This window comes from Hylobates moloch, unplaced genomic scaffold, assembly GCF_009828535.3.
Source record: "Hylobates moloch isolate HMO894 unplaced genomic scaffold, HMol_V3 SCAFFOLD_16, whole genome shotgun sequence".
Classification (NCBI taxonomy): Eukaryota; Metazoa; Chordata; class Mammalia; order Primates; family Hylobatidae; genus Hylobates; species Hylobates moloch.
This window is the reverse complement of record NW_026652291.1, coordinates 5497789-5525768: the sequence shown is the minus strand read 5'-3', so window position 1 is coordinate 5525768 and position 27980 is coordinate 5497789. Positions and strand designations below refer to the sequence as shown.

At 46.0% G+C, this 27980-nt stretch overlaps 1 protein-coding gene across 4 annotated transcripts in view; it reads left to right on the top strand.

Annotated features, from left to right (window-relative positions):
• EVL (Enah/Vasp-like) overlaps positions 1 to 27980 on the top strand; it is a 172445-nt gene that overhangs the window by 89265 nt on the left and 55200 nt on the right. For 3 of the 4 annotated variants that reach the window (XM_032134984.2, XM_032134985.2, XM_032134982.2), the window contains exon 2: positions 24331 to 24499. In XM_032134984.2, the coding sequence (XP_031990875.1) occupies positions 24331 to 24499 (169 nt within the window). Of the gene's footprint in view, positions 1 to 3674; positions 3780 to 24330; positions 24500 to 27980 lie in introns of those variants that run through there. The other variant, XM_032134983.2, reaches the window with a different exon arrangement.

The following is a 27980-nucleotide window of genomic DNA, read 5'->3' as shown; positions in this document are numbered from 1 at the left end:
GGGCGGCCGGGCAGAGGCGCTCCTCACTTCCCAGACGATGGGTGGCCGGGCAGAGGCGCTCCTCCCTTCCCAGACGATGGGTGGCCGAAAATATATTTTTATTAGTTTCACTAGTCATTAATTGGAAATGGATTATCTTAAAGTTCTCCATCCTTGTCATCTTCACATTGAGTAGGCTGAGGAGGAAGAGGAAAAGGAGGCGTTGGTCTTGCTGTCTCGGGGGCGGCAGAGGTAGAAGAAATTCCATGTGCAAGTGGACCTGGGTCAGGCGTGGTGGTAGCTCGTGCCTGTAGTCCTAGCACTTTGGGAGGCTGAGATGAGAGGATTGCTTGAGCCCAGGAGGTTGAGGCTGCAGTGAGCTGTGATTGTACCACTGTAGTCCGGCCTACGCACAGAGCGAGACCACATCTCAAAAAAAGAAGTAGTAGTATAATGGACCTGTGAAGGTCAAACCTGTGCTGTTCAAGGGTCAGCTGTATATATATATGACTGTCTAAAATAAAAATATATAACATTGTATTTTGAGTAACACATATGACAGCTACACCATAAAGGATGGGAGTGGAGAATGAAATTTTGCAATTATGAAGTTCTTAACATTTTACTGAAGTGGTACAATATTAACTCTAAGTGTACTTTATGAAGTTAAGAATGTATATTGTAATCCCTAGAAAGACCTCTAAAAAAATAAACAGGTATAGCTAAAAAATCAATAGAGAAATTCAAATGGAATTCTGAAAAGTATTTAGTTTACCCACAAGAATACAGGAAACGAAGAACAGAGGAACCAGAAACAGATGAGACAAACAGAAAACAGATAGCAAAGTAGTAGACCTGTATCCATCTATATCAGTAAACTAAAGTAAACAGACTAAATACCCCAATTAAAAGATAGAAATTGTCAGACTGGGTGAAAATGCAAGACTCAGTCATACGCTATCTATAGGACATACTTTAAATACAAAGATACAAATCGACTGAAAGTGAAAGGATGTGTAGTAGGCAGAGTAATGCCATCACCCCGCCCTAATCCCTAGAACCTGTGACTATGTGACTTTACATGGGATGGGCATGGTGGCTCACGCCTGTAATCCTAGCGCTTTGGGGGCCAGGGCAGGAGGATCACTTGAGGCCATGAGTTTGAGATCAGCCTCAGAAACATAGCAAGACCCCATCTCTATTAAAAAACTGTTTTTAAATTAGCCAGGCATGATGGCGTGTGCCTATAGTCCTAACTACTCAGGAAGCTGAGGTAGGAGGATCACTTGAGCCAGGAGTTTGAGGCTGCAGTGAGCTATGATCACACCACTGCATTCCAGCCTGGGTGACAGCGAGAGACCCTGCCTCTAAAAAAGTAAATAAATAAAATGTTACCTTGCATGGTAAAAAGGACTCTGCAGACGTGATTGAAGTTGTGGACCTTGAGATGGAGTGGTTATCTTGGATTATACATCGGGTGCAGTCTAATCACACGAGTCCTTAAAAGCCGAGAACCTGTCCACACTGTGGTCAGAAAGAGATGTCACTGTGGAAGAAGGGTCAGAGCGATGCTGCGTGCTTTGAAAGTGGACAGAGGGGCTATGAGAAAGCAATGCAGGCAGTGTCCAGAAGCTGAGAAAGGTGAGCAAGAGAGACCCATGTGGAACTTCTGATGATGTTGGGCTTCTGACCTCCTATCATCTTAGAAAACTCTAAGATAATAAGTGTGTGTTGTTATAAGCCACTCAGTTTGTGGTAATTTGTTACAGCAGCCACAGAAAACCAATGTGGCGTGGAAAAATGTACCTAACAAGAGCTTCAAGAAATAAAGAGTGACAGAATTAAAGAGGGAAATCCACAGTCACAGTAGGAGATTTCAGGACCTTTCCTTCAGCAGTTGATAGGATAATTAGACGAAAACGAACAACAGCAACAAAAAGTATCAAGGACGTAGACGTTCTGAACAACACTATTAACCACCATGACCTAATTTACATTTTAGAACACTGCACCCGACCAGTTTCAGAATACACATTCTTTCCTTGTGCATATGCTGCATCCGCCAAGGTAGACTGCATGCTGGGCCATAATGCACATTTTGATAAATGTGAAAGGTTTGAGATCATACCAGGAAAAACAAAGGAAGAAGTCACACCAAATATGTTCTCTGGCCCCAGTAGAATTAAATTGGAAATAAGCAGCAACAGATACAGGCAAACACCAAATATTTCAAAATTTAACAAAGCACTTATCAGTAATCCATGGATAAAAGAAGAAATCACTAGAGAAAATTAAAAATATTTTGAACCAAAAGAAAAAAGAAAACTACAATACATCCAAATTGTGGTTTGCAACTAAAACAGTGCTTAAAGGGAAATCTGTATCATTAAAAGCCTTTTAAAATGCATTTTTAGCATTCAAAGTGCATTCATCTCTCCAATTAGAACTGATACTTCTTTTGTACTGTACTCTGTACAGCTATTTTTCACTATATCAATAATATTTTAATGGATCTATTAAATATTTGCTAACATTATCAACCTCTTCTTTTCTAAACCGTAAAAGCCCTTTAAGGACAAGTACGGTCGTTCTCAATTTTTTGTCTGTGATTTCTAACACAGTGCATGCTTCTTAGTGAGTTCTGAGTAGATTTTGAAAGAAAGATTGGACTGGTTCTTATCTTCATGAGAACCCTGTGGAGATAGGCAAAATAAGTATAACCCCATTTTACAATCGAGGCCTCCCACTTAATGAACAAGTGACAAAGCCAAGTTTCCAGTATTCCTCAAATGTTTTCCTTTCAGGCTCTAAATTGCTGACTTAAATGTCATCATTAGAGAGAGGTGTCTCCTCGGTAGAAGTACAAATTTTGTTCCAGAGTCAAATATGAAGACTTGATCAGTGGCCTGGCGCGGTGGCTCACACCTGTAATCTCAGCACTTTGGGAGGCCGAGGCAGGCGGATCACCTGAGGTCGGGAGTTCGTGACCAGCCTGACCAACATGGAGAAACCCTGTCTCTACTAAAATACAAAATTAGCTGGGCATGGTAGCACATGCCTGTAATCCCAGCTACTCAGGAGGCTGAGGCAGGAGAATCGCTTGAACCCAGGAGGCGGTGGTTGCGGTGAGCCAAGATCGCACCATTGCACTCCAGCCTGGGTGACAGGAGTGAAACTCCATCTCAAAAAAAAAAAAAAAAAAAAAAAGACTTGATCAGCTTATAGCCTTTATCATCTAGTCTTCTATTCTCTGGACAGTCAGCGGGGACTCTTCCGAGTTCTTGTAGCCTTTTCTTAAGGCCTATAGGAAGTCGTCTGTGCTGAGCCTGCACTTTCTATAACAGATGGAAAACTGAGGCCCAGACCTCTTAAATGGCATTGACTTAGACAGACTATAGAGCTAGTTAGTGGGGAGCCAGCACCATGACCTGGCCCCTACCTCCAGCAGGCTTCACCCACCTTTGCACCCTTGCAGGAAGCACTTAGAGGCTTGAGGTTGCCAGCTGTGGGGGGTCGAGCCTGTGCAGTGCCTCTCAGCCGCCCACGCTGGTGGGGCTCTGCACTGTTAGCTTCTTGTTTCTCTATTTTCTACCTAGGTTTCAGTTTTTCACTTGGGTTTGTTTCCCCTTTGTCTCTGGTTCAGCTTCCTTTTCCTGTTTGGTTTTAAGTAGGCTATAAAAATCAAGTTGCTGTCTTCAGAGGGTCTATGGTCCTCTGATCAACGTAGCCTGGTGGGAGTGAGTACAGGACTCGCCTCCTCAGGGTTCGCTGTGCTGCCACTTTTCAGCCATGGCCACAAGGTGAGTACTGGAACCAGTGCAGGGGACAGAGGGATGTCAAGATGAAACCTAGACTCTTAATGGTGAATGGGCTGTAGAAATCATCTCAGGTCCCCTTAGTATACTGATCGAGAAATCCATGACCAGAGGGCAGGGGGCTTACATGAGGTTACACAGCAGGTTGGTGACAGTCTGCTCACTCCCTAGCCGCTGGTCTTTCCATTACACAGGCCTGTGTCTCTTGATGCCTGTGACCTTTAATGGCTTCTGGGCCAAGGACTTACTTAGAAATTAGCCCCTGCCTCAGATTATAGAGAGGAGAATCTGAGCCATTTAGGGGAATCGTTTAGCTCAGAGGTACATTTGGCGAGTCCTGGCCCTTCTCTCTAGAATGACCCGAGACTGGTTGTTTTTTCTAAATATAGGCAGAGAGGGTTCTTTTTATGATAAGAACTTCATGAACTTAATAGCAAGAATCCTGACCCTCCACTTGAGAGACTTGTGGCCTTAGGCTATTGCTGTTGAGCACATGTGTGAATACCAGCCAGTCTACAAACTGCACTCCTCATTGAGATTGTTCTTTCTAAAGGTGAGATTACATTTTGGACCTGCCTCTCCCCTGTCCTACAACTCTGAAAGATTATAGATGATAGGACAGACAGACTTTTATCCTGTGGGGTTTGGGGCATTTGTTTGATTGACTCATGACAGCTTTGTTTTTTAGCATAAAGTAACAGTCCCTCACTTTGAAATTTATTTCACAATTTCCAAAATGCCATTTCACCAGTTTTCTTATTTGAATCTTTTAACCGTGTTAGATCAATGAGAACGCTGTCGTCACTCATGTTTTGTAGCTGAGAAAACCTCTGAAAAGTTGTGGGGTTTGTCCAAGATCACATGGCAGGTTGGGGAAGGAATGGAACCAGGGTTTAACAAGGATGGCCTCATCCGGTGGTTTTTGCAGCACGCTGCACAGGCACAGAAGCAGCTTGCAGTGAGTTGTTAAAATTGACATGGTGGTAGGTAGAACTTGTCCAGGGCTGCTTATTTTCCAGTTGGCTTTGTTTCTGATCCTGTCATTTTAGTAACTTTAACTTTAGAGGACTCGTGAGTGGAGCTGTGGAAAACAGAATGCTTTTCATTTCAAAGGCATATCAACTTCCAAAGTCATTTTCAGTTGTAAATTACATTGTGAAAAATTCTAGCAGCTTATTCTACCCTGTCAATTACTAATTGCAGAAAATTATATCAGAAGTAAATGGGGAGGAGGCACAGCAATTTCTTTTTCAATTTTAAAATCATAGAAATCCTAGAAATTTCCGTCTTGAAAAGACCTTGGAGGTGATCTACAGTAGCTAAGATGTTTTGGGCATCTTATCCTCCACTTCAGCCAAAATAACTCTGCTTTTATCTTTTTTATGTATTCCTCGATAATTCATTGAGGAAAAAAAAGTCATTGTTGTTGGTGGTGATGATTTTCAAGTCTGAAGATTACACTAATCTAGTCCACCTCTCGAGTGCACAGATCAGGAAATTGAGGCCCAGTGTGGAGCAGAATTTGTGTACGGGGAGCGAAGTAGTGGCTGAACCAAAGCAAAAGCCCAGGTTTTCTGGTGCGTCCCTCCCCCTTACAAGGCTGCTTGCACTTTGCCACAGGTCCCTGGCCTGGCACCATAGTGACAGTCCTGGTGGAAGCAGCGTTCGTGGAGCTGCAAGGTCAGCAGCCATAGGAGCTGTGAACTTTTCGTTTTTCCTCATGCTGACTGACATGTGGGGATACCATGACGCCTGTGGTGGGCATACAAAGGGCCTTTTAAATGTGAAAATATATCTTAGCTCTAGCTCTGGCTACCCACCAATCAAGAAACATTTTCCAAGTCCTAACTGGATTAGGAGCTGGGAATTCTCTTGAGTGCATGACAACATACAGAATGCTTTCACTGACATTATTTTATTTAATTATTGCAATAATCCTGAAGGTAGTGTTGTGGGGTGTTTTTGTTTTTGTATTTTTTAGAGGTGAGGTCTTGCTTTATTGCCCAGGCTGGCCTCAAACTCCCAGGCTCGAGCAAGCCTCCCGCCTCAGCGGGAATACAGTTGTGGGCCACCATACCCAGCTAGCATTGTTTTTATTGTTTCTGTTTCATAGAAGGAGAGAGTAACTTGACAAGAGACATAGCCAGTGAGTGATAGACCCAGGACTTGAACCTGTGCCTCCTGATCACAGATGCTTTGCCCTTTTGCTCTTATGCCTGAATTAGAGCTGCCTCTATCCTCAGGGACTGGTAGGGAGTGAGGAAGACAGCACTCACAGAAATGAGGAGGTGACTCGCTGTGAGGACCCTGCAGCACAGAGAGTAATAAGCATAGACAGGAGGGTCAGTAAGAGTTGAGAAGTTGGGGACTGTCAGGGAAGACCTCAAAGAGAAAGTGGGATCTCAGGTGAACTTTGAAGGATAGGGATGATTTTTTAGAAGGCACTGGCAGGCATCACAGGCAACCAGTCACCCAGCAGCTGCTCTAGGTGCCAGGGACACAATGGTAAACAAGACAGGCAGTCTTGTCCTCAAACTGAGGGCAGAGTAGGGAGGCAGAATATAGTCAAGAAACCATCAACAAGAGATGTGAAAACAATAGAGCAGTGTGGTAGAGAATGACTGGGCCACTGCTTTAGCCAGTGCCCTCTGTGGGGACATGAGGCAGCCATGCTAAAATCTGAAGATTCTGAGGTGGAAAGGGCAGCAAGTATCCTCAGATGGGGACGAGGCCCTGAAATAGGAACGGTTTGGTGGATTCAAGGGTCAAGAAAAATACAGAGGCTGGAGCAACATGAAGAAGGAAGAGTGAAGGCAAATAAGGGCACAGAAGGCTTTATCAGGCCCAACGGCAAAGCCTGCGAGCTGTGCTGAATTTAGTGCATATGTCAGAATTTAGTTAGGGGAAGTCTTTGGAGGGAGGGTTCGAAGCAAAGGGGGAAGACATCTGATAGAAGCTTAAGAAAATCACTCTGGGCCCTGTGTGGATAATGGCTGGCAGTGTGGCAAGAATGGAGGCAGGATGACCTCTTGGGAGGCTACCGCAGTCATCCAGGTAAGAGGTGAGGGTGGTTTGGGCCAGCAGTGGAGCAGTCAGGGTAGGCGGTGAGAAGTCACCAGATTCAGGAAGTGCTGTGGTGCTGTAGCCTCCAGGACTATCTGGTGGATCACACGTAGGTGTGGGGGAAACATGAGTCAGACATGGCTTAGGTGGGTGGTGATTCCTTTCACCACGCTGGGGCAGCTGGGGTGCTAGCTGGAAGAATCTGTAGAGGTTTGGGCCTAGCAGAACAGGTTCCCAGGAAATGTGGGTTGAACAAGGTTGACCTGAGCAGGAACTAGCTGAGGTCGCGGTGCAGCAGCAGGAAACGTGATAGGGATGCGTGATATGTCTGCCACTTTTGGGGCCAGCCAGTTAATTTCATTTCCTTCCCTGGTGTCTCTGTTGTCTTTGGTAGGCTGTGGGTTTTTCTAAAGCACGTAATATCTTCTAACATATTATAGAACTTACTTGTTTTACTGTATACTGTCTGTCTTTACCCCTCTAGAATGTAAACTCCCAGAAGGCAGGGATTTTTGCCTGTTTTGTTCACTGGTGTATCCCCAATGCCTAAAACATTGCCTGGCAATACACATTTATTGAGCTGCTGGATTTAATTAACTACTTTGATATATGGTCCTGAAGATTCCTGTGCTACCAAAGCTGCTACTCAGTGGAGCTTCCTGGTGTGGCATGTTAGAGAAGAGACCAGAAAAACAGACATTTCACTTGCTGTCAGGTAGTGAAGGAACTGTGGCTGCCTGGGCACAATCATTACTGTTTATTCCACTGTGCTGCACATCTTGAAGCTGTAAAGATGTAAGAAGTCTCGCACAGCCGGGGTTCACCTTAGAATCCTTCCAACCCAATTGTATGCCTTTGTGTCAGGGTTTGGAGGAGTCTCCAGGAACACCTGGTGTTTCCTTTCCTCACAGGTATTTCCAGTCCTCACAGGCAAGTCAGAGAGTCCCAGAGGCAATTGAACAAGCCCTCAGAGATCACGTAGTCCATTCACTCTCCGTGGGAACACACACTTCCCTGGAGACCTGTAGCCAAATCATTTGGAGAGCTTCTGGAGCTTCTGAAGCTTCTCTGCCTTCCTCTGTCTCAAAGAATCCCATGTGCCTCTAGTTGAGAAACATTCCTCTAGAGATGCTAGGTTATTCTCATGAGAATGTTACGATACTCAGGTGGGCTGGCAGAAAATGGATGAGAACCAGTCTAGTCAATGGCTTCACTTTGGTAACTGAACCCACAAAGGAGGAAAATAACAACAGCTCAGCTTTTCTGGGTGTTATACACCAACCATTATGCTAGTTACATGATATACATACTATTTAATTCTCATCCTTTGAGGTTTTGTATCACTGTTCCCACTTTACAGATAAGAAAACAAGGGTTGGCTGGGTGTGGTGGCTCATACCTGTAATCCCAACACTTTGAGAGGCCAACGCAGGAGGATCGCTGGAGCTCAGGAGTTCAAGACCAGCCTAGGCATCATAGTGAGACCTCGTCTCTTAAAAAAAAAAAAAAAGAAAGAAAAGAAAAAAATGAAAATTAGCCAGGTGTGGTAGTGCATGCCTGAAGCCTATAGTCCCAACTTCTCAGGAGGCTGAGGTGGGAGGATTGCTTGAGCCCAGCAGTTCAAGCCTGCAGTGAGCTGTGATCACACTACTGCACTCCACCCTGGCGACAGAGCAAGACCCTACCTCAAAAAGAAAAGAAAACAACGGCCTACAAAGTAACGTATTCCAGGTCACATTGTTGTCACTTGACAGAGCTTTTGATCTCTGAGAGGATCAAAATCTGCCCTCTCAGCTTTAACTTCTCAAAGCTAAACTTGTCCCAGTTTGCAGAGTCAAGGCTAGAATTGAGGCCCTCCTGATCTCTATTTTGCAGCCTCCGTCATTCTGTGCTGTTAATACCACAAGAGACAAAAGAGACCTCGTCTGTCCTGTAGCACCCCATGCCTGCGTGCGTATCTCTTGTCGACGCTCTGTCAGCTCAGGATCTCTCCTACCAGGCTAGAGCTCTTTCAGAGCAGGACGCTTGTGTTATGCATTCATGTTTGTCTCTGTGCCTAGTAAATCGCACAGAGTCCAAGTGGCTACTCTGTCATCAGGGGTGTTTGTAAGGGCAGAGCTGGGGTCTTCATTCCCAGGCTGTTGATTCATCCTTGGAGCTGAACATACTGTCCCAATCCTTGGCCCAAGCCAGGCCTCTACAGTTGTCCCAAGGCTGTGCTAAAACCTGTTCCACTTCACAAGTGATCAGAGTCACAGACTCTGGAGACACAAATTTTGGGATGAAGACACAGCAAAATACATAAATGTTTTTGAGGTTTGAGTAGCCTTAATGTCCACGTGGCTATCAGATGGCTCCCCAAAGAAAGGGCTACGTCAGTGGCCTTGAAAGAGTACGGGAGATGCATATGAGACAGGGTCGGTCTAGGAATATCAGACTTCCCCAACAGTTGGTTGGAGTGTTTTTCCAGATTGCACCAGGCTTCACAGAGAAATGGAGACCAGCTGTCCAGGCATCTGAGAGGGTGACATCCGAGGAGAAAAGGCAAACATCTTGATTGCCCATGACGTGGGCAACCAATTTGGATAGAAAAGAAGGTGTCAGGGTTTAACACTGAACGTAGACTTTATTTACCCAAAGCCTTTCTCTAATTCTAACACTCTCAAAAATGGGGCTCAGTCACCATTTGGGTTTCCCATGTTAATACACAGAGAGCTAATTCATTGTCTTTCATTGCTGTAATGCAGCAGTTCTCAAAATGTACTCCAGAGATTGACCCTCCTAGTAGTCTGCAGATCAGAACTATATTTATAATATTACTAAGACATCATTTGCCATTTCAGCTCTTGTCTCATGAATTCATGGTGGAATTTTCCAGAGCTATGTGATGTTTTGACATCATCGCTGTGGCAGCTAATGAAATGTCTGCTTGTATATTCTTGTGTTTTAAAAAATTATTGGTTTTAATTTCAAATAAGGAGAATATGGATAGACTTAACCTACATAAAACAGAAGCTTTTTGGCATCCTTAATAATTGAGTGTAAAGGGGTTCTCTGACCAAAAAAGTTTGAGAACCATGTGTGTAAAATAGTCAGTTGTATGGCTGTACTACAGACAGCATGCATGGAATTGAAAACACCACCTGCAAGGTGGCGGTTCCCCCTGGTAGAGGGGAGCGGCTCTGGGTCTGGGAGGAGGATACAGGCGTCACTTGAACTAAACAGCTTTGTGACTTGCTGTCAGATTTCCTAGACTGCATGGTGGGATCGTGGGAACCTACTTCTCACAGGCCTGAAGTACTTCACAATAAACATTTTAAGTCTACTTCATAGCATGAAACCTGTTTCACACCTGTGCCCATTAAGGGAAAAAAAAAATGGCACCCTATAAATGATTTAATAATTACCAAGGGGAAAATATAGCTTTCCATTGGAGATCTGGCAGTCACCTCTTAACCAACCTACAGTCTACATTCAGTTTGCCTGAATTCTTCACACACACAACATCTTTATCAATGAAAAATTTTTAAATAGTTTCACATTCTAGCTTAGCTTGAAAGGGAGTAAGCAGACGGCTCAAACACATGTAGTCCATGAGCAGATCCTGCATCCCAAAAAATCAGAAACATTTTGTAAAAATTGGGTAACTTTTTTGTTGTTGTTGTGTCGGAGTCTCCCTCTGCCGCTCAGGCTGGAGTGCATTGGAGCTATCTCCGCTCCGTGCAACCTACACTTCCCTATGCCTCCTGGGTTCAAGCAATTCTCCTGCCTCAGCCTCCCAAGTAGCTGGGACTACAGGTGTGCGCCACTACGCCCAGCTAATTTTTGTATTTTTAGTAGATATGGGGTTTCACCATGTTGGCCAGGCTGATCTCAAACTCCTGACCTCAGGTGATCCACCCGCTTCAGCCTCCCAAAGTGCTGGGATTACATGGGTAACTTTTAATATGGACTCTGTATTAGATTTTTAGTAAATTGTTGATTTTTTTTGTTGTAACAATGGTATTTAAGTTATATATTAGAATATCCTTATTTTAAAGAAATGTATGCTAAAGTCCCTAGGATTGAAGTATCATGGTATCTGCAGCTGACTTTCAAATGGCTCAGAGGAAAGACAGAGATAACTCACATGCGGCAGATGTTAACCATGGGCAGATTTAGCGAAAGGTAAAAAAGTGTCCCTTACATGTTCCTGTAGGTTTGAAATTTTTCAGATTAAAAAGTTGGAGTGAAAAACAGCTTCAAAATAGTAAGTAAAAGTTGGAGTTGGGTTTTGCTGCGTCACCAAGTGGAGCAGAAAAGCCTTACTGCAAGACAGAACGTCAGGTTGCTGTCTAGTCCAGGCTCTGCCGCGGATCAGCCATGGGTGTCGGGCAAGTTACTTCCTTCTCCAGGCCTGTTTCCTAAGAAAATCACTGCAGAATGTTTTTCAGCTCTGATGCGGCTGTGATTCCAAGCGTCTCTGTTTCTCAGTCACTGAATTGGGCCATGGCAACGTGGGTGTGCTTCCTCATTCCCCTGGGTAGGTGTTGAGAAGTGATGAGGCCCCAGGGTGACGACTGAGGTCCCCCCACCCACCACTCTGCCTTTGCTGACACTCTTCCCTCTGCTTGAAATGGTTCCTTGTTTCCTCTTGAAAAGTCTTGCTTCCCCTTCATGACAGCATCCCTTGGGTCCCTCGGGCAGAACTAAATGCCCTCCTCTTGTGACACTTTGCACGTACAGCACTTTTTCTTTTTTCTTTTTTTTTGGAGACAGGGTCTTGCTCTGTCACCCGGGATGGAGTGCAGTGGTGCAAACATGGTTCACTGCAACCTTAACCTCCTCAGCTCAAGGGATCCTTCCACCTCAGCCTTCTGAGCAGCTGGGGCTACAGGCACCTACCACCATGCCTGGCTAACTTTTTTTATTTTGTGTAGAGACAGGATCTGTGTTGCCCAGGCTGGTCTCAAACTCCTGGGCTCAAGCTATCCTCCCACCTTGGCCTCTCAAAGTGCCGGGATTACAGGTGTGAGCCACTGTGCCCAGCCGTTGTTTTATTTTTCAAATAAATGCAGGAAGAAATAAAGAGAAAGCAGAGGTGGCCACATCTCAAGTGAATCATGCCACCTCCACCACAAAAATCCTTGCAGGCTGAGAAATACAATACGTGGCAAAACTCAGCAAACATAAAAGCCAGCAGTTGTTCAAAGACATTTGTTGAGCAATCACTAGGTCCCAGTTACTAGAGCTACTGAGATGAACACTACTTTAAAAACCAAACCAAACAACCTGCCTCATGGAGGCACTTGCCCCTCAGTTCAGTGGCAAGTATGGTAAGTGTTCTGCAGAGAAGCTAAGCAGCTGAGGGGAGCGGCAGGGGCCCGAGGGTGGGCATTAGCATTCTCTTCAGTGTGGTTCAGGGAGTCACCCCAGGGGCGGTGGCGGGGGCAGGGTGAGTAGAGGCTAGAGGAAAGCACAGGAGCAAATCAGGGCCCAGAAACTGATTTCCCAACAGCCAGGGCTCAGGAGTGGGCCCTCAGTGACCTCCACAGTGGATCTGGGCCATTCCACAAAGACAGGACCCGACAGCCTGGTCCCACTTGGTGAGGCCTGAGGCAGTTCTCCAGGCCACAGTGAGGAACCTGCCACCTTGTTTTTCTTGTTAGAAGTTAAAAGAGTAGGCGATAATGACAGCTCTCCATGTGGACACGGAAGGCAGTTTCATGCGGATTCCACCCTAAGTCTTGCCTCATATGGATTTGCTGTTGATTCCAGCCAACATTGTCCTTTTTCAAGATGGTATCTGCTGGGTGCTAATCATGTTTAGTAAACTGCTCTCCTGTTTATTTCATCAGCCTTATTTGATCTCCAGCAAATGTAAAAGAAAATGCAAAAAGGTGATTCTCCTCATTTTACAGAGCTGTAAACTTACCTGCCTGAAGTCATGTTGCTGGCAAACGACAGAGCCAGACCTGGGGCAGAGCTGGAGCTGTTGTCCACAGTGTCCTCACTTCCCCACGCCCCCACGCTGACTCCATGATGAGGGCTGGCCCTCTCTGTGCCCAGCCTTGCTTCCCAGCACAACACTGCTTCCTGGTGGGCACCAGCCAGCCAGACTTTCTCTAAAGTACTCTCTCTCTCTCTGCCCCTCTCCACCGTGGGAAAGACAGTGGTCAGAAAAGAGGCAGTCCAGAGAAGAGCCAAGCTATGCGGTGTCATGGGAGCCAATGGAGAAGTTTCCCACAGGAGGCGAGGAGGGCAAGAAGGAGGGCAAGTCTGTGGCAAGAGCAGAATGGTGAGGCTGGGGCAGGCTGAGGGGAGACAGGGTGGGGCTGCCTGTGGGCAGAGGGGAGTTCACAGTGTGAGAGAGTTCTCCGAGAGCTGGAAGGAGAGGCCTCCAGATGGCAGGAGGCAGGGTCCTGTCCAGCAGCGTCTCTGACTTGACTCCCTGTGTGACTTGGGGGAGCCACACAATGTGAAGTCGGAATAAATGTGATAATGACCTCGTGATGGTGGTTTGAGCATTGTGTGAAGTCAGTTGAAGGTGTCACTTGTGTTACCAGAGCCAAGCTGCATGCCTGCAGGGGGTCCACTGAACTAGCAAGCGATGTGCTTCAGAGAGAGACTGGAATTTGGCAAAGGAGAAAGCCCCTGTCTCCTGTGTGCCGGGCCTCGTCTTGGGGCTCTGTGGGTAGACCCCAGCTCTGCTCTGCACTGGAGTGCCCAGACAGGTCTGTGTAAGCACCTCAGTGTGGGCTGCTCTGCTCCCATCCAGGAGGCTCCTTGCTGATGGTTCTCAACCCAGCTTTTAAGATTCACTTTTGTTGCTTGTATGTTGAAGGTAAACAAGTCAGGACTTTACAGACTGCCTCAGTCTGGCTGTGTTTCTGCTTAGCTTTGGGAACGTTTATTTATGGCCACTTCTCTCTAGCCCCCCACCCTTCACTGCTCACCCCTTATTAATGCACTTGGCAGCTGCAAAGCCCAGGCCAGAAGCACCAGGCTACACTGAGGACGATGGCTCACTGAGGAAGGGTATCTGAACTCAGACACAGGCCTGTTCTTCAGAAGCCCACAGTCTCGGGAAGAAGATAGCTCGAAGTGGCTGTCCTGATGGCTTGAAAGTAATCAGAGGCACGTGGCACCTTGGGGTGGGGTTTGGAGGGCAGAGACACATACCTACTGAGTATAAGGAATGTACCCAGCATGGTACTGGTCACCCTCATGTCTTGTCTATTAATCACCGTAGAAATAGACCATGCTATTTTTATCAGCTCTGGTTTACAGGCAAGAACTCCTCCTACAAAGCCTGACGTTCTCCCTTCCCAATACTCTGGTACACCCATTTTGCAATTATCTGTTTTTCTTGATAGATTGTAATCTCCTTCAGACCTGAGCCATATGGCTGTTAGTAGTTATTAAATGAATGGGAATGGGTGGATAGGTGTGTTTTGAAAGCAATGACAATGTGAGCTTTGAGAAAAGGTAAGATTCAAACCTCTGGATGTAGGAAAAAGAAATCATCTTGGGCAGGAGAAATATCTCTTCCTAATTACTTGAGGAGTAGCAGAAAAGTCATCTTAATTGGCCCAATGTCATGGGAATGCTTTCGCTGCCATTCCTGGCTTTACCACCAGGCTGCTGGTTGCGCTGTGTGAGATCAGACGGGTCCTTCCTCCCTGAAATGTGCTGGGCCGTTTGTGGGCAGCCTCAGGTCCAGCAGAGCAAGAAGGGAAGTTCCCTGGGACCAGCAGAGTAATCTACACTGTAGTCTTGGACCTCTAGAGGGCAACAGATAGGAAGAGACCTGTGGCCTAAGTCCTCACTCCACATAGGGAGAAATCTGCCTAGAAGAAATGGCCCCTGCCCTGGAGGCGTTCAGTGGTGTGCAGAGGGACCTAGCATAGACATTGCTGCAGTAAGTGCTGTGATGGTAGGCACAGGACCATGATAATAGGGATAATAAGGCTCAGAGAAGGACCATCTAACTCAGCCTGGGGCTTCAGGGAAGATTTTCTAAAAGAGGTAACAGATATTCCAAGTCTTTATGGATGAGTAGGAATTAGTGGGTCGGCTTGGGTCAGCTCGGCTTGGCTGAGAAAAGTATCCCAGGCAGAGGAAGTGGCCTGAGCCACAGCAGAGGCCACAGAGTGCAGGGGGGTGTGTTAGGGGCCTGTATGCATTTCCACAAGACTAAGCCAAGGGTTGGGTCAGCTGTGGACACTTTGGCAAGGGCTACAATGTGAAGGCCCCTGAGTGCCTGCCCCAGAGCTGGGATTATATTCCGTAGTAACGATGACTCCCTTCCTCGTGCCACATGGGATCAGGTGCTGCTCCAAATGCTTACACATATTAAGTCTTAATTCTCCAGACAACCCTATAAAGAAGATGAGGAAAGAGGAAAGATATGGGTAGATAAAGGAGGATAAGCTATAGATAGAGAAACTGGGGAACACAGAAGTTTTGTGTGAGGTCATTTTATAGCTAGTAAGTGGCAGAGCTCCCAATGAGGGAAGAGGCTTAGTCAGTTTGCCTTTGATGAAGGTCTTTCTGGTGACATTGCAATTGAAGGGTTGGGGGCGTGGGACTTCAACCAGAGGCGGGGGAACAGCTAGGAGGCTGTGGTCTAAAGTAAATAACAGGCCGGGCGCGGTGGCTCACGCTTGTAATCCCAGCACTTTGGGAGGCCGAGGCGGGCGGATCACGAGGTCAGGAGATCGAGACCATGGTGAAACCCCATCTCTACTAAAAATACAAAAAATTAGCTGGGCGTGGTGGCGGGCGCCTGTAGTCCCAGCTACTCGGAGAGGCTGAGGCAGGAGAATGGCGTGAACCCGGGAGGCGGAAGTTGCAGTGAGCCGAGATTGCGCCACTGCACTCCAGCCTGGGCGACAGAGCGAGACTCTGTCTCAAAAAAAAAAAATAAAATAAAATAAAGTAAATAACAAGGGCTGGGACTGGCAGCAAGGAGGGAGAGAAAGGGACAAATCCAAAAGATGTTTAAGAAATAGAATAGATGGCCACTGGGCCATAGAGGGTGAAGCATAAAAAAGCATCTGAAATGGCCTTCAGGTTTCAGACTCGGGGCTGGGTAGGTGTTGCTTCCATTCCCTGAAATGGGAAACAGTGAAAAGAATACTTTCTCTCTTGAGCATGTTGAATTGTGAGGTCTATAAGTTATGTCCAACAGTTAGAAATATGGCTCCATATTTTAGAAGAAAGGACAGGACTGGAGAGTCGACATGGGATTTATCAGTGTATCGGTGCTCATGTAAACCCTGGCATGAATGACAGAGCCCATGAGGAGACGTGAAAGCAAATGGTCCTCAAAGTTTCCTTCATGGACCATTTGCCTAGAACCAGCAAACGTGTGTGTTAAAATAGAGACCCCGCCCCGCCTGAGACTTACCACATCAGAATCTCCTAAATGGGGGCCTAGGGATTTGTGTTTTAATAAACACTCACCTGACTCTTACAGTGCATACAGTTTTTTTGTTTGTTTTTGTTTTTTTGAGATGGAGTCTGGCTCTGTCGCCCAGGCTAGAGTGCAGTGGCGCAATCTCGGCTCACTGCAAGCTCTGCCTCCCAGGTTCACGCTATTCTCCTGCTTCAGCCTCCGGAGTAGCTGGGACTACAGGCGCCCACCACCACGCCTGGCTAATTTTTTTTTTTTTTTTGTATTTTTAGTAGAGATGGGGTTTCACCGGTTAGCCAAGATGGTCTCTCTCGATCTCCTGACCTCGTGATCCGCCCGCCTCAGCCTCCCAAAGTGCTGGGATTACAGGTGTGAGCCACCGCACCTGGCCGTGCATACAGTTTTGAGAATCATGAGCATAGAGTAAAATGGGAAGAAATTCCACATAGTTCACATTGGTTTTAAAATCTGTTTTGGAGAGCAAACCCATTTAAGAACATGGTAAATGCATTTCTAGAAGCAGCATGCACGCTCACTTTTGCAGATAATTTTGGAGGTTTCTTAGACTCTTCAAGCCTTTCCCTGGACCTCGGATTAAAAACACTTGACATAAAAGATAAGTAGAAAGGAAACCTGTGAAGGAGGCTGAACAGGAATCACAGAGAGCGAAATGGAATGCCAGGAGAATTTGAAGACTGGGGATTAAGAAGGAGAGGTTTTCAGAAGTGAGGACGTAGTCAGCAGTGCCTGGCTCACTAACGGGCCCAGTGACTCGAGAGCCGTAAAGCATGCATTGGAGCTGGAAGTGGAAAGGCAGTAACCTTGTCTGGGCTTATTTAAGTGTATTCTCAGGGCCAGGGGCCAGGTTCCAGTGGGGGCTTGGAGAGTGACGGCAGGGTGGGGGTGGGGCAGGGTGAGGAAATGGAGAGAGCAAGTGACAAGACGAGCTGGGTGGGGAGCAGTGGGAAGTAGGGAGCAAAGTCCAGTCATATCAGCTGGCGGGGTGATTGTTAGGTGCCCACCCTTGCGATGGTTACTGTGGTGAAAGATAAGAAAGGAGTTCCCAGCAGGGCAGCTCACTCACCCTGGTTTGCCCGGGATTATCCCAGTTTTAGTGCTGAATGCCTACCTCCTAGGAAACCCTTCTGTTATGGGCAAATGCTGGTTCACAGTCCTACTGGGAAGACAAAATTGGCCCTCAAGGCAGAGTATGAAGAGTTGTTCTGTCCAGAAGGAGCTCCCAAGTCCGAGCATTAAGGCTGAGCAGGACCACTGTGCCAGTCCCGGGGAGAGAGAGTGAGGCCTTGGCCGCCTGCTTTCCAGGAAGGAGGAGTGTGGCTCCTAAGGTGACACTCCAGAGGAACAGAAGAGGGCAGCCTGTGCCTTCCCAGAGGCCTCGCTCTGGAGGAGTGGGTCTCCGCAGGCCTGGGCCCAGACAGAGCTGCGATGCACCTTTAGAGACAGGGCTGAGCCTCGCTTTGCACGGGAGCCCACCCGCAGAGCTGTGGTTTCCTGACTCGCCCTTCCCAGGCTGTTATGAGAGAGAAGGCTGATGGTAATCTGTGACAGATGCTTTTGCTTGGCAGTTACACTTTTTCTGAGAATAAATGGAGAGGATTGTAAGTAGAATGTTCCCACGGGCACACAATCATAAACGCACTGTTTTTCCCACAGTCAGGGTCATTTGTTTACCACTTATTCATGTCTACAGCATACAGGGACTGGCTTTACCAAGGGGAAAACAAAACAGTTCCTGCCTTCAAGGAGCTCACAGGCTGGTGGTGCAGACACCTCAGCAGATTCTGAGAGGCAGGACAAACTGAAAAGCACTCTGGCAGAGGGAGAAGCAAGCAAGCGTGGGGCTGGAGGAGCCAGCCTCTCTCTGGACAGGTCTACATCCTGTGCTTTTTCCAAGTTCAACCCTGCACTCACATTTCCCAAAAAACCTCTTGTGTTTAGCCTCGTTCTACCCTGTGGACCTTCCTTTTGCCCTTACTTTATGAATTTACAGTCTGTCCTTCAAGGAAATAACAGGGCTAGGATGGCGTGTCTATGTAAGCCCATGAGAATTTCAGAAACCTTGTTCCCAGCCACATAGGGAGTGGGGGAGCGAGAGTCCAGGGGCACAGAGCCTGAACTTTAACAGAAGGATTAGAGAGTGAGAGCCCGAGATTGACTGCAGGCTGTCATCACGGAGGGCTGTGCTGCAAGATTTTTCCTGCATCCTCCTGAGTAGCTGGGACTACAGGCGTGTTCCATCACACCCAGCTGCCTATGTAATAGTTTTATCTTGAAATGCATTACTGATTTCCTACATTGGGTCCTGGAAGGTCTATGATTAGGTTTCAGAGTTACATGCAGAAAATTTGGGGTGTGTTTTGCTTTTTTTTTTTTTTTTCCTCTTCAGTGAGAGATTGCAACAGACATTCAAAAGCAGTCTATGATATACAGCAAGAGTGTCCAATCTTTTGGTTTCCCTGGGCCACATTGGAAGAATTGTCTTGGGTCACACATAAAATACACTAACATTAACAATAGCTGATGAACTTTTAAAAAAAAATCTCATAATGTTTTAAGAAAGTTTACAAATTTGTGTTGGGCTGCATTCAAAGCTGTCCTGGGCCACATGCGGCCCACAGGTTGGACAGGCTTGGTGTATGATCTAAAAAAATTAACTGCTGAACCAGCGACAGGACAAAGATTATGGTTTTTCCCATCTTCCCTGCTGTGCCATGCCCCATGCTGGGCTCATGGGCAGAGCTCAGCGAGTACTCAGTGCTTGTCCGAGGGAGCTCCGAGGTCAGACTCTCCTTGTACAGATGAGGAAACTGAGGCCTAGAGTCACATGGTCTTTCTCCTATAAGCTGATAGAAGTGCAGTCTGAAGCTTTAAGAGTTTAGGTCTCACATGACACACGGAGGGAAATTACAGGTGCAAATTATATGGGCCCCACAAATACATGTACGAAGGCCCAAAATGACAGGGGAATTGGACTGCTTGTTTGAAAAGAGCCTTCCCCCAAGAGAGCAATTCTAGTTATACCTACAGCTCAGAGATGCCTGTTAGATCCCAGGGGAGAAAGAAGTCCACCAACCTGGAATTTAACACCATGCAGAACAAACCAGTGTGTTTTGACTGATTTCACTCCCCAACTAATCAACAGATTGTTTTGATCATATAAAAGAAGCCTGTGAGACATGAAGACCTCATGGGAACCATTTAGTAAATGAAATTTCATATGTGTATGTTTAAAAAAAAAGTTCATCCATTCATTTATTCAATAAATAATTTAAGAAAACATTTGCCTATCAAATTTCCTTATAGCTAGGCACAGTGGCTCATGCCAGTAATCCCAGCACTTCGAGAGACCAAAGAGACCAAGATGGGAGGATCACTTGAGCCCAGGAGTTTGAGATCAGTCTGGGCAACATAGCGAAACCCTGTCTCTACAATAATAATAAATTAGATTTCCTCAAGGGATAGATGATTTGGACAAATTAAATTTATGATGCCTAGGGAGGATGCGTATGATACAGAGTTTGAGTATTTATCCAGGTGAAGATGTTGAGAAGGCAAGTGAATATATATTGCTCGTAGGCAATGTCGAGATTAGATAGCAATCGAGATTTTATTAAAACAAAAAAATTTCAAAGGTAGAATAAGCCCAAGTTAGCAAAACAAATCTCAAGTAGAATAAATATGTGTATTTTCTTGCATTTAGGTTTTGTTAGTAGCAATAAAATAAGAGACAAACCAATACTATTCAAAGGGTGGGGGGAAACCAGGGGTTTTGGTTAACCACAAGTTTAATTTGAACCTGAAGTGTTAACAACAGCAAAAAAAAAAAAAAGGAACCTGTAGCTATAATTACAAGAAGAAAAATGGTTTATTGGTCTTCAGGCATCTAATGGCAAGCACAGTGCTTTATTTATGCCATCTCTGTAACTCCCCTAAAAGGTGTGTGTGATACCCCAGGTATGCTTCACCCCCACCTAGTGCTCGCGGTTCTCTACGTGCCGTGCGGTTCTTGCCTCCCTGCCTCTGCTCAGCTGCCTGTCTCTTCCTCCTAGAACCCCACATCCCCTTCCTGAATTCATCTAGGGGTTGAAAGTCTTCATCTTAAAACCCACGCAGCGTTTGCTTCAGAAAGCCTCCCCAGGCCTGGCGCAGTGGCTCACACCTGTAATCCCAGTACTTTGGGAGTCCGAGGTGGGCAGATTGCTTGAGGCCGGGAGTTCAAGACCAGCCTGGGCAACATAGTAAAACCCTGTCTCTACTAAAATTTAAAACACTGTCTCTACTAGAATTTTAAAAATTAGCCAGGCGTGTTGGTACATGCCTGTAGTCCCAGCTTCATGGGAGGCTGAAGCATGAGAATCGCCTGAACTTGGGAGGCGGAGGTTGCAGTGAGCCAAGATCGCGCCACTGAACTCCAGCCTGGGCAACAAAGTGAGACTCCGTCTCAAAAAAATAAATAAATAAACATTTAAAAGAAGAAAGCCTCCCCTGTCCCCCCTCCCCCGCATCCCTCCAGGCTGGATAAGGTTTATAATTACTCATCTGACTGCCTAACTAGCTGGGAGCTCGTTGAGGGCAGGTACTGTTCTACCCATCTCTCTTTCATTAATGTTTTTTGACTCACTAGCATCTACTGGTCAGACTAAGCCTGGAATATTGTGCCCAGTTTTAGGACCCAGACCGATTAGTTACTGGGATGGCGAGGGGACTGGTAGCTTTGTCGTGTGGCTGATGGAAGGAACCACTCTTCCTTCAGCTATCCGGTGGGTTGTCACAGGCTCTGCAGAGCACCCTGTGTGACTCTGGAGAGCAGCAAGTGGCATGTCACTCAGAACAAGGAAGGGTTGTCCAAATTAAAACCATTTACAACCAATGGGTTTGCTTTGGAGAGTAGTAAGTTAAGTTTCGCGTCACCCAAAGCTCAGTGTGGACTTCTGAGGGCAGCTTCATTGGACACAAAAGTGGATTACTGTCTATAGTTCTTTTCAGCTCTGAGATTATTTAGTGAACATTTATTAGGCACCTGCTCTGTGCCAGGTTCTGACACAGGTGAAAAGTCTGCGAAAGGAGAAAGGCCAGGAAGGATGGACTAGAAGCATCTCAGACCACATCACAGTGCTGAGAACATTTGGGCCAGGCTGATAGGGTGTCCCCACACCAAGGCTTCCCCCACAGAAGAGTCCTGTGCTGGGCAGGAATGGGCTGGCACTGGTCCCCCTGCCACATTCAGTCAGCGGCTGGGAGCAGCATGGCCTCTGTGCACCAGCTCTGCTCCCATAGCAGGTTCTCCTGCAGGGCAACTAAAGGGCACGCTTCCATGGCTGCCACACAGGGACTCTAGAAAGCATTGCCCCTCACACAGCACCTTCCCAGGGTGCTCCCCCAGAATCATCTCAGGGGCTCTGTGGTCACCTCCCAGCAAGTGGTAGAGCTCAGATCCCTCTGATTTAATAAAACCTGTGTTTTGTTAACCAAGACCATGCTGCATCTCAGGATCTCTTCTAGCTCCTGAGACAGCATCCAGAACACACACCTACTTGTCGACTGTCACAGTGAGCAACTGAGTGTACCAGAAGCAGTAAGTGCCAGAATTCAGCCTATCACTTGATTTATGGTTCATTTACATTGGGATAGAACTGTGATTTGACCCAACGTCTGTCTGGTTCTGTGTACAGTTTACTCTTGTTTTTTTTTTTCTTGAGACAGTCTTACACTATCACCCAGGCTGGAGTGCGGTGGCACAATCACGGCTCACTCCAGCCTCAACCTCCTGGCTCAAGTGATCCTCCTGCCTCAGCCTCCTATAAGTTCTGTGATTACAGGTGTGAGCCATCGTACCCTGCTAGCTTACTCTAATTTCTACTAGACTTCCTGAGGACAGGGCCCCAAAGACTTAACTAGGGGAGGAGCAACTTTACCTAAGCACATTCTCTTAAAAGATAACGTTGTTTCAGGCCCCAAAACGCAGAGAGGGTGACTGCCGCCCTCCTAAATATTGTGGAATGAATGATGAATCACAGGCAAGAATGATGCGGGACAAATTGCAGACCAAAACCCTTACGATTCACTCTGAATACTTCTGTCCACAGATGTGCCCAGGGCCCTCAACACAAGGCTGGGACAGCTGAGGTCAAGGGTGCCCTAGGCTCCTAAACAGCAGAGACAGAGCCAAGTAGTCAGCAGCAAGATTGAGACCCAGCAGTGCAGGCACTCAGAGCAGGCCCAAGACCCGGCACTGGCACTCAAGCCATAAGATGTGCATAGGGTTCATTCAAGGTGAAATTGAGAGACTGTGTAGGGAAAGGCCTTACATATGGCACTGTACACAAAAATATCGTTAAAAAGTATGATAATAACCCGTATAGTGGATCATCCACAGTCTCTGAGAAGTAGGGCAGTTGGGCCCTGAGAAAGCTCAGCCCTCTGGAACACTGAGGAACTGCCTACGCTGGCCAAGTGGAGGTTTCCAAGTCACAGAGAACTAATCCTACAAAACCCACTGTTGTTGTTTTTCTCATCTCATAACCACAGGGCTGGGGATACAGATCTTCATCAAATACTTTGTTTGCTTGTCTTCTTAAGTATAGTGAAGTGAACATAATATGACTTTTTCTCGACTGCTTGGTCTCAGCATTATAATAATCCACTGTTGTACACACTTTGCTTCTGTATAATTGCTCCCAAGTTGTTTGGCATTACAACACTGTTTCCAGTCCCTCGTTGTCTTTACACAGCCTCGTGTGCTGATGACCACTCCTCATTGTGGCCAGTGTGCCTACCTTCAGGAAGCAAGATTCCCTCTTTAAAAAAAAAAAAAGAAATAGGAACAAAGGAGTATTGCTTTTTTAAATTTGGGAATTCTAATATGCTAGAGAAGATGTTAAAGATTATTAGGTTTATGAAGAGCCAGTGGGCTCCGAGAGACTTTCCCTGAATACCGTGGCAGGAGTTTTAGTGTATTAATTTTAGTGATGGCTATTTTATGCTTTCAGGGGCTTCTTCCCTGCTTCTCTGTCATATTTTGAACAAATGAGGTTGCTTTACTACGTAAATGTCTTCAGCAAAGTATGGTGCAGCCATCTATTTATTTTCATTTATGTTGCATTTTTCTTTAGATCACTTAAATACTTCATTATCTACATAGCTTATCTGATGCTACCCTAGCATACCATAAATGAAGCATTTTGTTGGATGTTGCAAAGAATATTATCTATGTCATATGCTCTAGAGTCAGACAGAAGTGGTTGGAAATCCCCAGTGTAATCACTGAATACGTGTGTGAACTTGTGTACATCTTCGCAAGTCTCTGAGCCACTTTTTTCTCATCTAAAAAAATGGAGAATGGAGGTAATAAATAGCTGCTTCATAAGTCATGAAGCTTAGGTGCTTTAATAATGCGTTCTCTCTCTCTCTCTCTCTTTTTTTTTTTTTTTGAGACAGAGTCTCGCCCTGTAGCCCAGGCTGGAGTGCAGTGGCGCAGTCTTGGCTCACTGCAACCTCCATCTCCTGGGTTCAAGCAATTCTTGTGCCTCAGCCTCCCGAGTAGCTAGGATTACAGGCATGTGCCACCATGCCCGGCTAATTTTTGTATTTTTAGAGGCAGGGGGCAGCTCACCATGTTGGTCAGGCTGGTCTCGAACTCCTGACCTCAAGTGGACCACCAGCCTCCGCTTCCCAAAGTGTTGGGATTACAGGCGTGAGCTACCGTGCCTGGCCACATTCTCTTGTTTAATACAGTACATGGAATGTTGTGAACAGGTGGCAAATTATAATTGTAATTCCTTTCTTATTCAAGCCACTTCTCCCCTGAAAACAGAGTTGTGAGTCTTTTCCAAGCTATTGAAGGTTTTGGCACAGAACCTCCTGTCCACTCTGCAAGCTCCTTGGAGAATGTAAGCCCATCACCTCACCAGGCAGCTCTTCCATAGATGTTGGAAGTTCTGGCAATTGGAAAGTTTCTTTATGTCAAGTAGCAATTGGCCTCTATTTCAGAAGAGGGCAAAGTCAACTTCCATCCCCTGTAGCTGAGGCTGACACCAGTTTTTTCTTGCTTGGCAGTGAACAGAGTATCTGCCAAGCCCGGGCTTCCGTGATGGTCTACGATGACACCAGTAAGAAATGGGTACCAATCAAACCTGGCCAGCAGGGATTCAGCCGGATCAACATCTACCACAACACTGCCAGCAACACCTTCAGAGTCGTTGGAGTCAAGCTGCAGGATCAGCAGGTCAGTGCTGGAATTACAGATTATACCCGTGAGCCTGCGCACCACCTCCTCACCACCCACCCCTTACACACACGTATCATTGAGAGGTCAGAACAAAAAGGTCAATATTCGGAATCAGAGGACATGGGCTCAGATTTTGACTCCATGTCCTCATAGTTCAAGGTATGACACCTTAAGCAAACTGTTTTCTGGATTTCACTTTTTACCTATGTCATATGGAGACAGTAATCCACTCCCTGCCTATTTCACTGTGTTGTTGTCAGATTAAAATAAATAATAGATGTGGGAAAGCTTTGAAAAAATAATATTGCAAAAACGTGTTCATCTTACTCATATGTAAGGTGGCTATTAAGATTTGGGGTTCATCAACCTTCTAAGTCTTACTTTAGAAAGAGTATCAAGATGGTTTGGAGAACCTGAGGTTATTTCTCTCCCGAATAGTTTAACCTAGGCAAATCAGATAAGATAGTTTGTGAGTGTACCTGGTAAATACATAAATACGAGGGAACAGTTATGTCCACCTGTGTCATGAATAGTCATACACACATAATTAATGGCAAAATAGTCTGATGTGACATGGACTAAAATAGGGACATGGAGAAACAGGCTGGGCGACTTAACCACAGTGACTTTGGTTAGTTCGGTGCTCTCCCTCCAACTCTCTTCTTAGAGATTGACAAGAGCATTTATAGCAGTGAATTTAACAGATCTGTAATTGTATCATTTGTGAAAAACTTTATATGAACAGCATCTTGTGGCAGCCTTTGTGGGTCAAGCTTCAGCTAAGTTGAGCGGCAGGTTAGCTGCTATCTTGGAAAGAATCAGCAATTGGAAGAGACAGAACAGAAACTCTGGGTTCTGTTTTTAGTGTGTTGCCTGTTGATTTGGTCCAAAATAGCCCTGTTAAGTTCCATGATGCTCATGGCTAACAGAGACATCCCTACCCCAGGACCCCTGATAAAAGGTAGTCTTTCTGGCTGGGCACAGTGGCTCACGCCTGTAATCCCAGCACTTTGGGACGCCAGGGTGGGTGGATTACAAGGTCAGGAGATCAAGACCAGCCTGGCTAACACGGTGAAACCCCGTCTCTACTAAAAAAATACAAAAAAATTAGCCGGGCGTGGTGGCGGGCACCTGTAGTCCCAGCTACTTGGGAGGCTGAGGCAGGAGAATGGCGTGAACCCGGGAGGCGGAGTTTGCAGTGAGCCGAGATCGCGCCACTGCACTCCAACCTGGGCAACAGAGCAAGACTCCGAAAAGGTAGTCTTTCTAACCTTGAAATCTTGGTACCTCCAAAGGCATCCCTTCCCTTGTTGATGAGCCTTAGTGGTGTAATGGTATAAATGTCTTTCTAGAAACCTTCTAGAAGCTGCCTTCCTAAAATTCCAATTCACTAATTCTAGATCTGCCTTTTAGTGACACACTGTGCCATACATTGCAGGATATACAGAACCTTTGGCCCCAATTATGGTGACAGTCAAAAATATCTCAAGTTTTCAGAACACCTGGTGGTTGGGGCTTGTGAGGGCAATACCTCTATGTCTTTGACACAAGGTTCATTACCTGGTGCAGTTCCTGAATCGTAGTAGGTGTTCCCTAAGTGATTCCTTTTATTATGACAAGTTTTCCATTCCCTTTCAGCCTCTTGGTTGCCCTCCAGGGCGTAGTAGGAAGACAGCATGGTGTACTGGAAAGGGAATGGGAAGGGAGAGCTCCCCAAAACACAAACATCGCCTGTTCTCAGGGACCTCAGCACCTCACAGCCTCCTTCAGAGGAAACCACATGTTGAAAAAGAGACCTTTTCCCCACTCTGGGAGGGACTGACAGCAGTCTTCAGTGGTATCCTATTTAAATTTGGAGGGCTGTGTTGATTCTAACTTAGAGACCTCCTAGAGTCTGATTGAGAAATTCGGAGCACAGCCTCCCACTTGGAATCAATGTTCAGGAGACAGGCTATCAGACAGGATTGAGGATATCTCCCCACATGGATGGGGCATGTTTAGCTAGGAATAGAAAAGAGATTCTTGGTAAACCAAGACATTAGAGAAAATGGCAGGAAATCTGGTCCATAACAACTTTTAGGGACCTCAGTAGAAAGACTGATTTTCACAGATTTGGTTTTAGTCCGTGTGGACTACCACCTTAAAGTGGTCAGACATGTTAAGAGAGTCAAAGATTCTTGGTTTTATAACTAAATAGGGATATCTTACATGTTTAATGCTCTTTATGGTTAATGGAGCACTTTTCATGTCTATTATTTCATTCTTCCAGTAAGGATAATGGAATTATCATCACCATTTTGCTAAATAGGTGGACATAAAACCAGGTAATCAGTTGTGGAGAAAATATATAGTAAGTTATAGTACCATTAGCCAAAATCTAACCTAAATCTTACATTCAGGGTGACAAACCTGAAGGATTTTTAGTTGAGAATGAGTTTTGGTCACCAAAAAATGTGGCTGTTGCAGTGGCTCATGCCTGTAATCCCAACACTTTAGGAGGCCAAGGCAGGTGGATCACTTGAGCCCAGGAGTTCGAGACCAGCCTGGGCAACATAGTGAGACCCCATCTCTATAAAAAAATATATAAATTATCTGAGCATGGTGGGGCATGCCTGTAGTCCCAGCTACTCAGGAGGCCAGGCGGGAGATTTGTTGAGTCCAGGAGGTTGAGGCTTCAGTAAGCCGTGATCGCGCCACTGCATTCCAGCCTGGGTGACAGGGCGAGACTCTGTCTCAAAAAACAAAAACAAAAAATGTTAGTGAGTTCTCAGGCTGAATTAGTAGAAGTAGAGTGAATTGATAGAAGTAGAATAAATTAATAGAGTAAATTAATAGAGGTGGAGCGAATTCATGGAGGCAGAGGTCCAGAAGAAGGGAGACTGCAGTCCTGCTCTGCTCTGCATGGGTCATTCTTCCCGCAGAATGCTGGGACTGCATCTGAGTACGACAAACTGGAATCTACAAGAAGGGCATCCAAACTGGTGAAAGATCTGAAAGCGGGATAATATGGGGAACAATCGAAGGAGTAACGAGATATTTACTTGGAGAAGATAGAAACTGAAGGGGGCATGACCGCGGTTTTCAAGTCTCTGAAGGGTTCCATGTGGAAGAGAAATCTCACTTTCAGTGTGGACCCTGGAGAACAGACCTAGGAATATTGCATGGATGTTACAATGAAGAAGATTTTAATGCAGAAAAGGATGAGCTTTCTTACAAGCATACTGTTGAAAGATGGAAAGTGTTACATTGCCAGCCTGAGAGGTAAGATTCTGGGAAAGACAGTTTATCATCAAGTAGAGACTTGGATGAGATGAGACCTCCAAAGTCTTTGCCAGTCTGTAGATTCTGTAGTTTTTAGATCCAGGCATATATGGGGTCAAGAAGATAGTGCTCCACCATCAAGCATCTTTCTTTTTTGTAGAGGACTCTTGACTCTTTTTACCCAGAGGCCCCCAAAACATGTGAAGGCAGTGCAGTC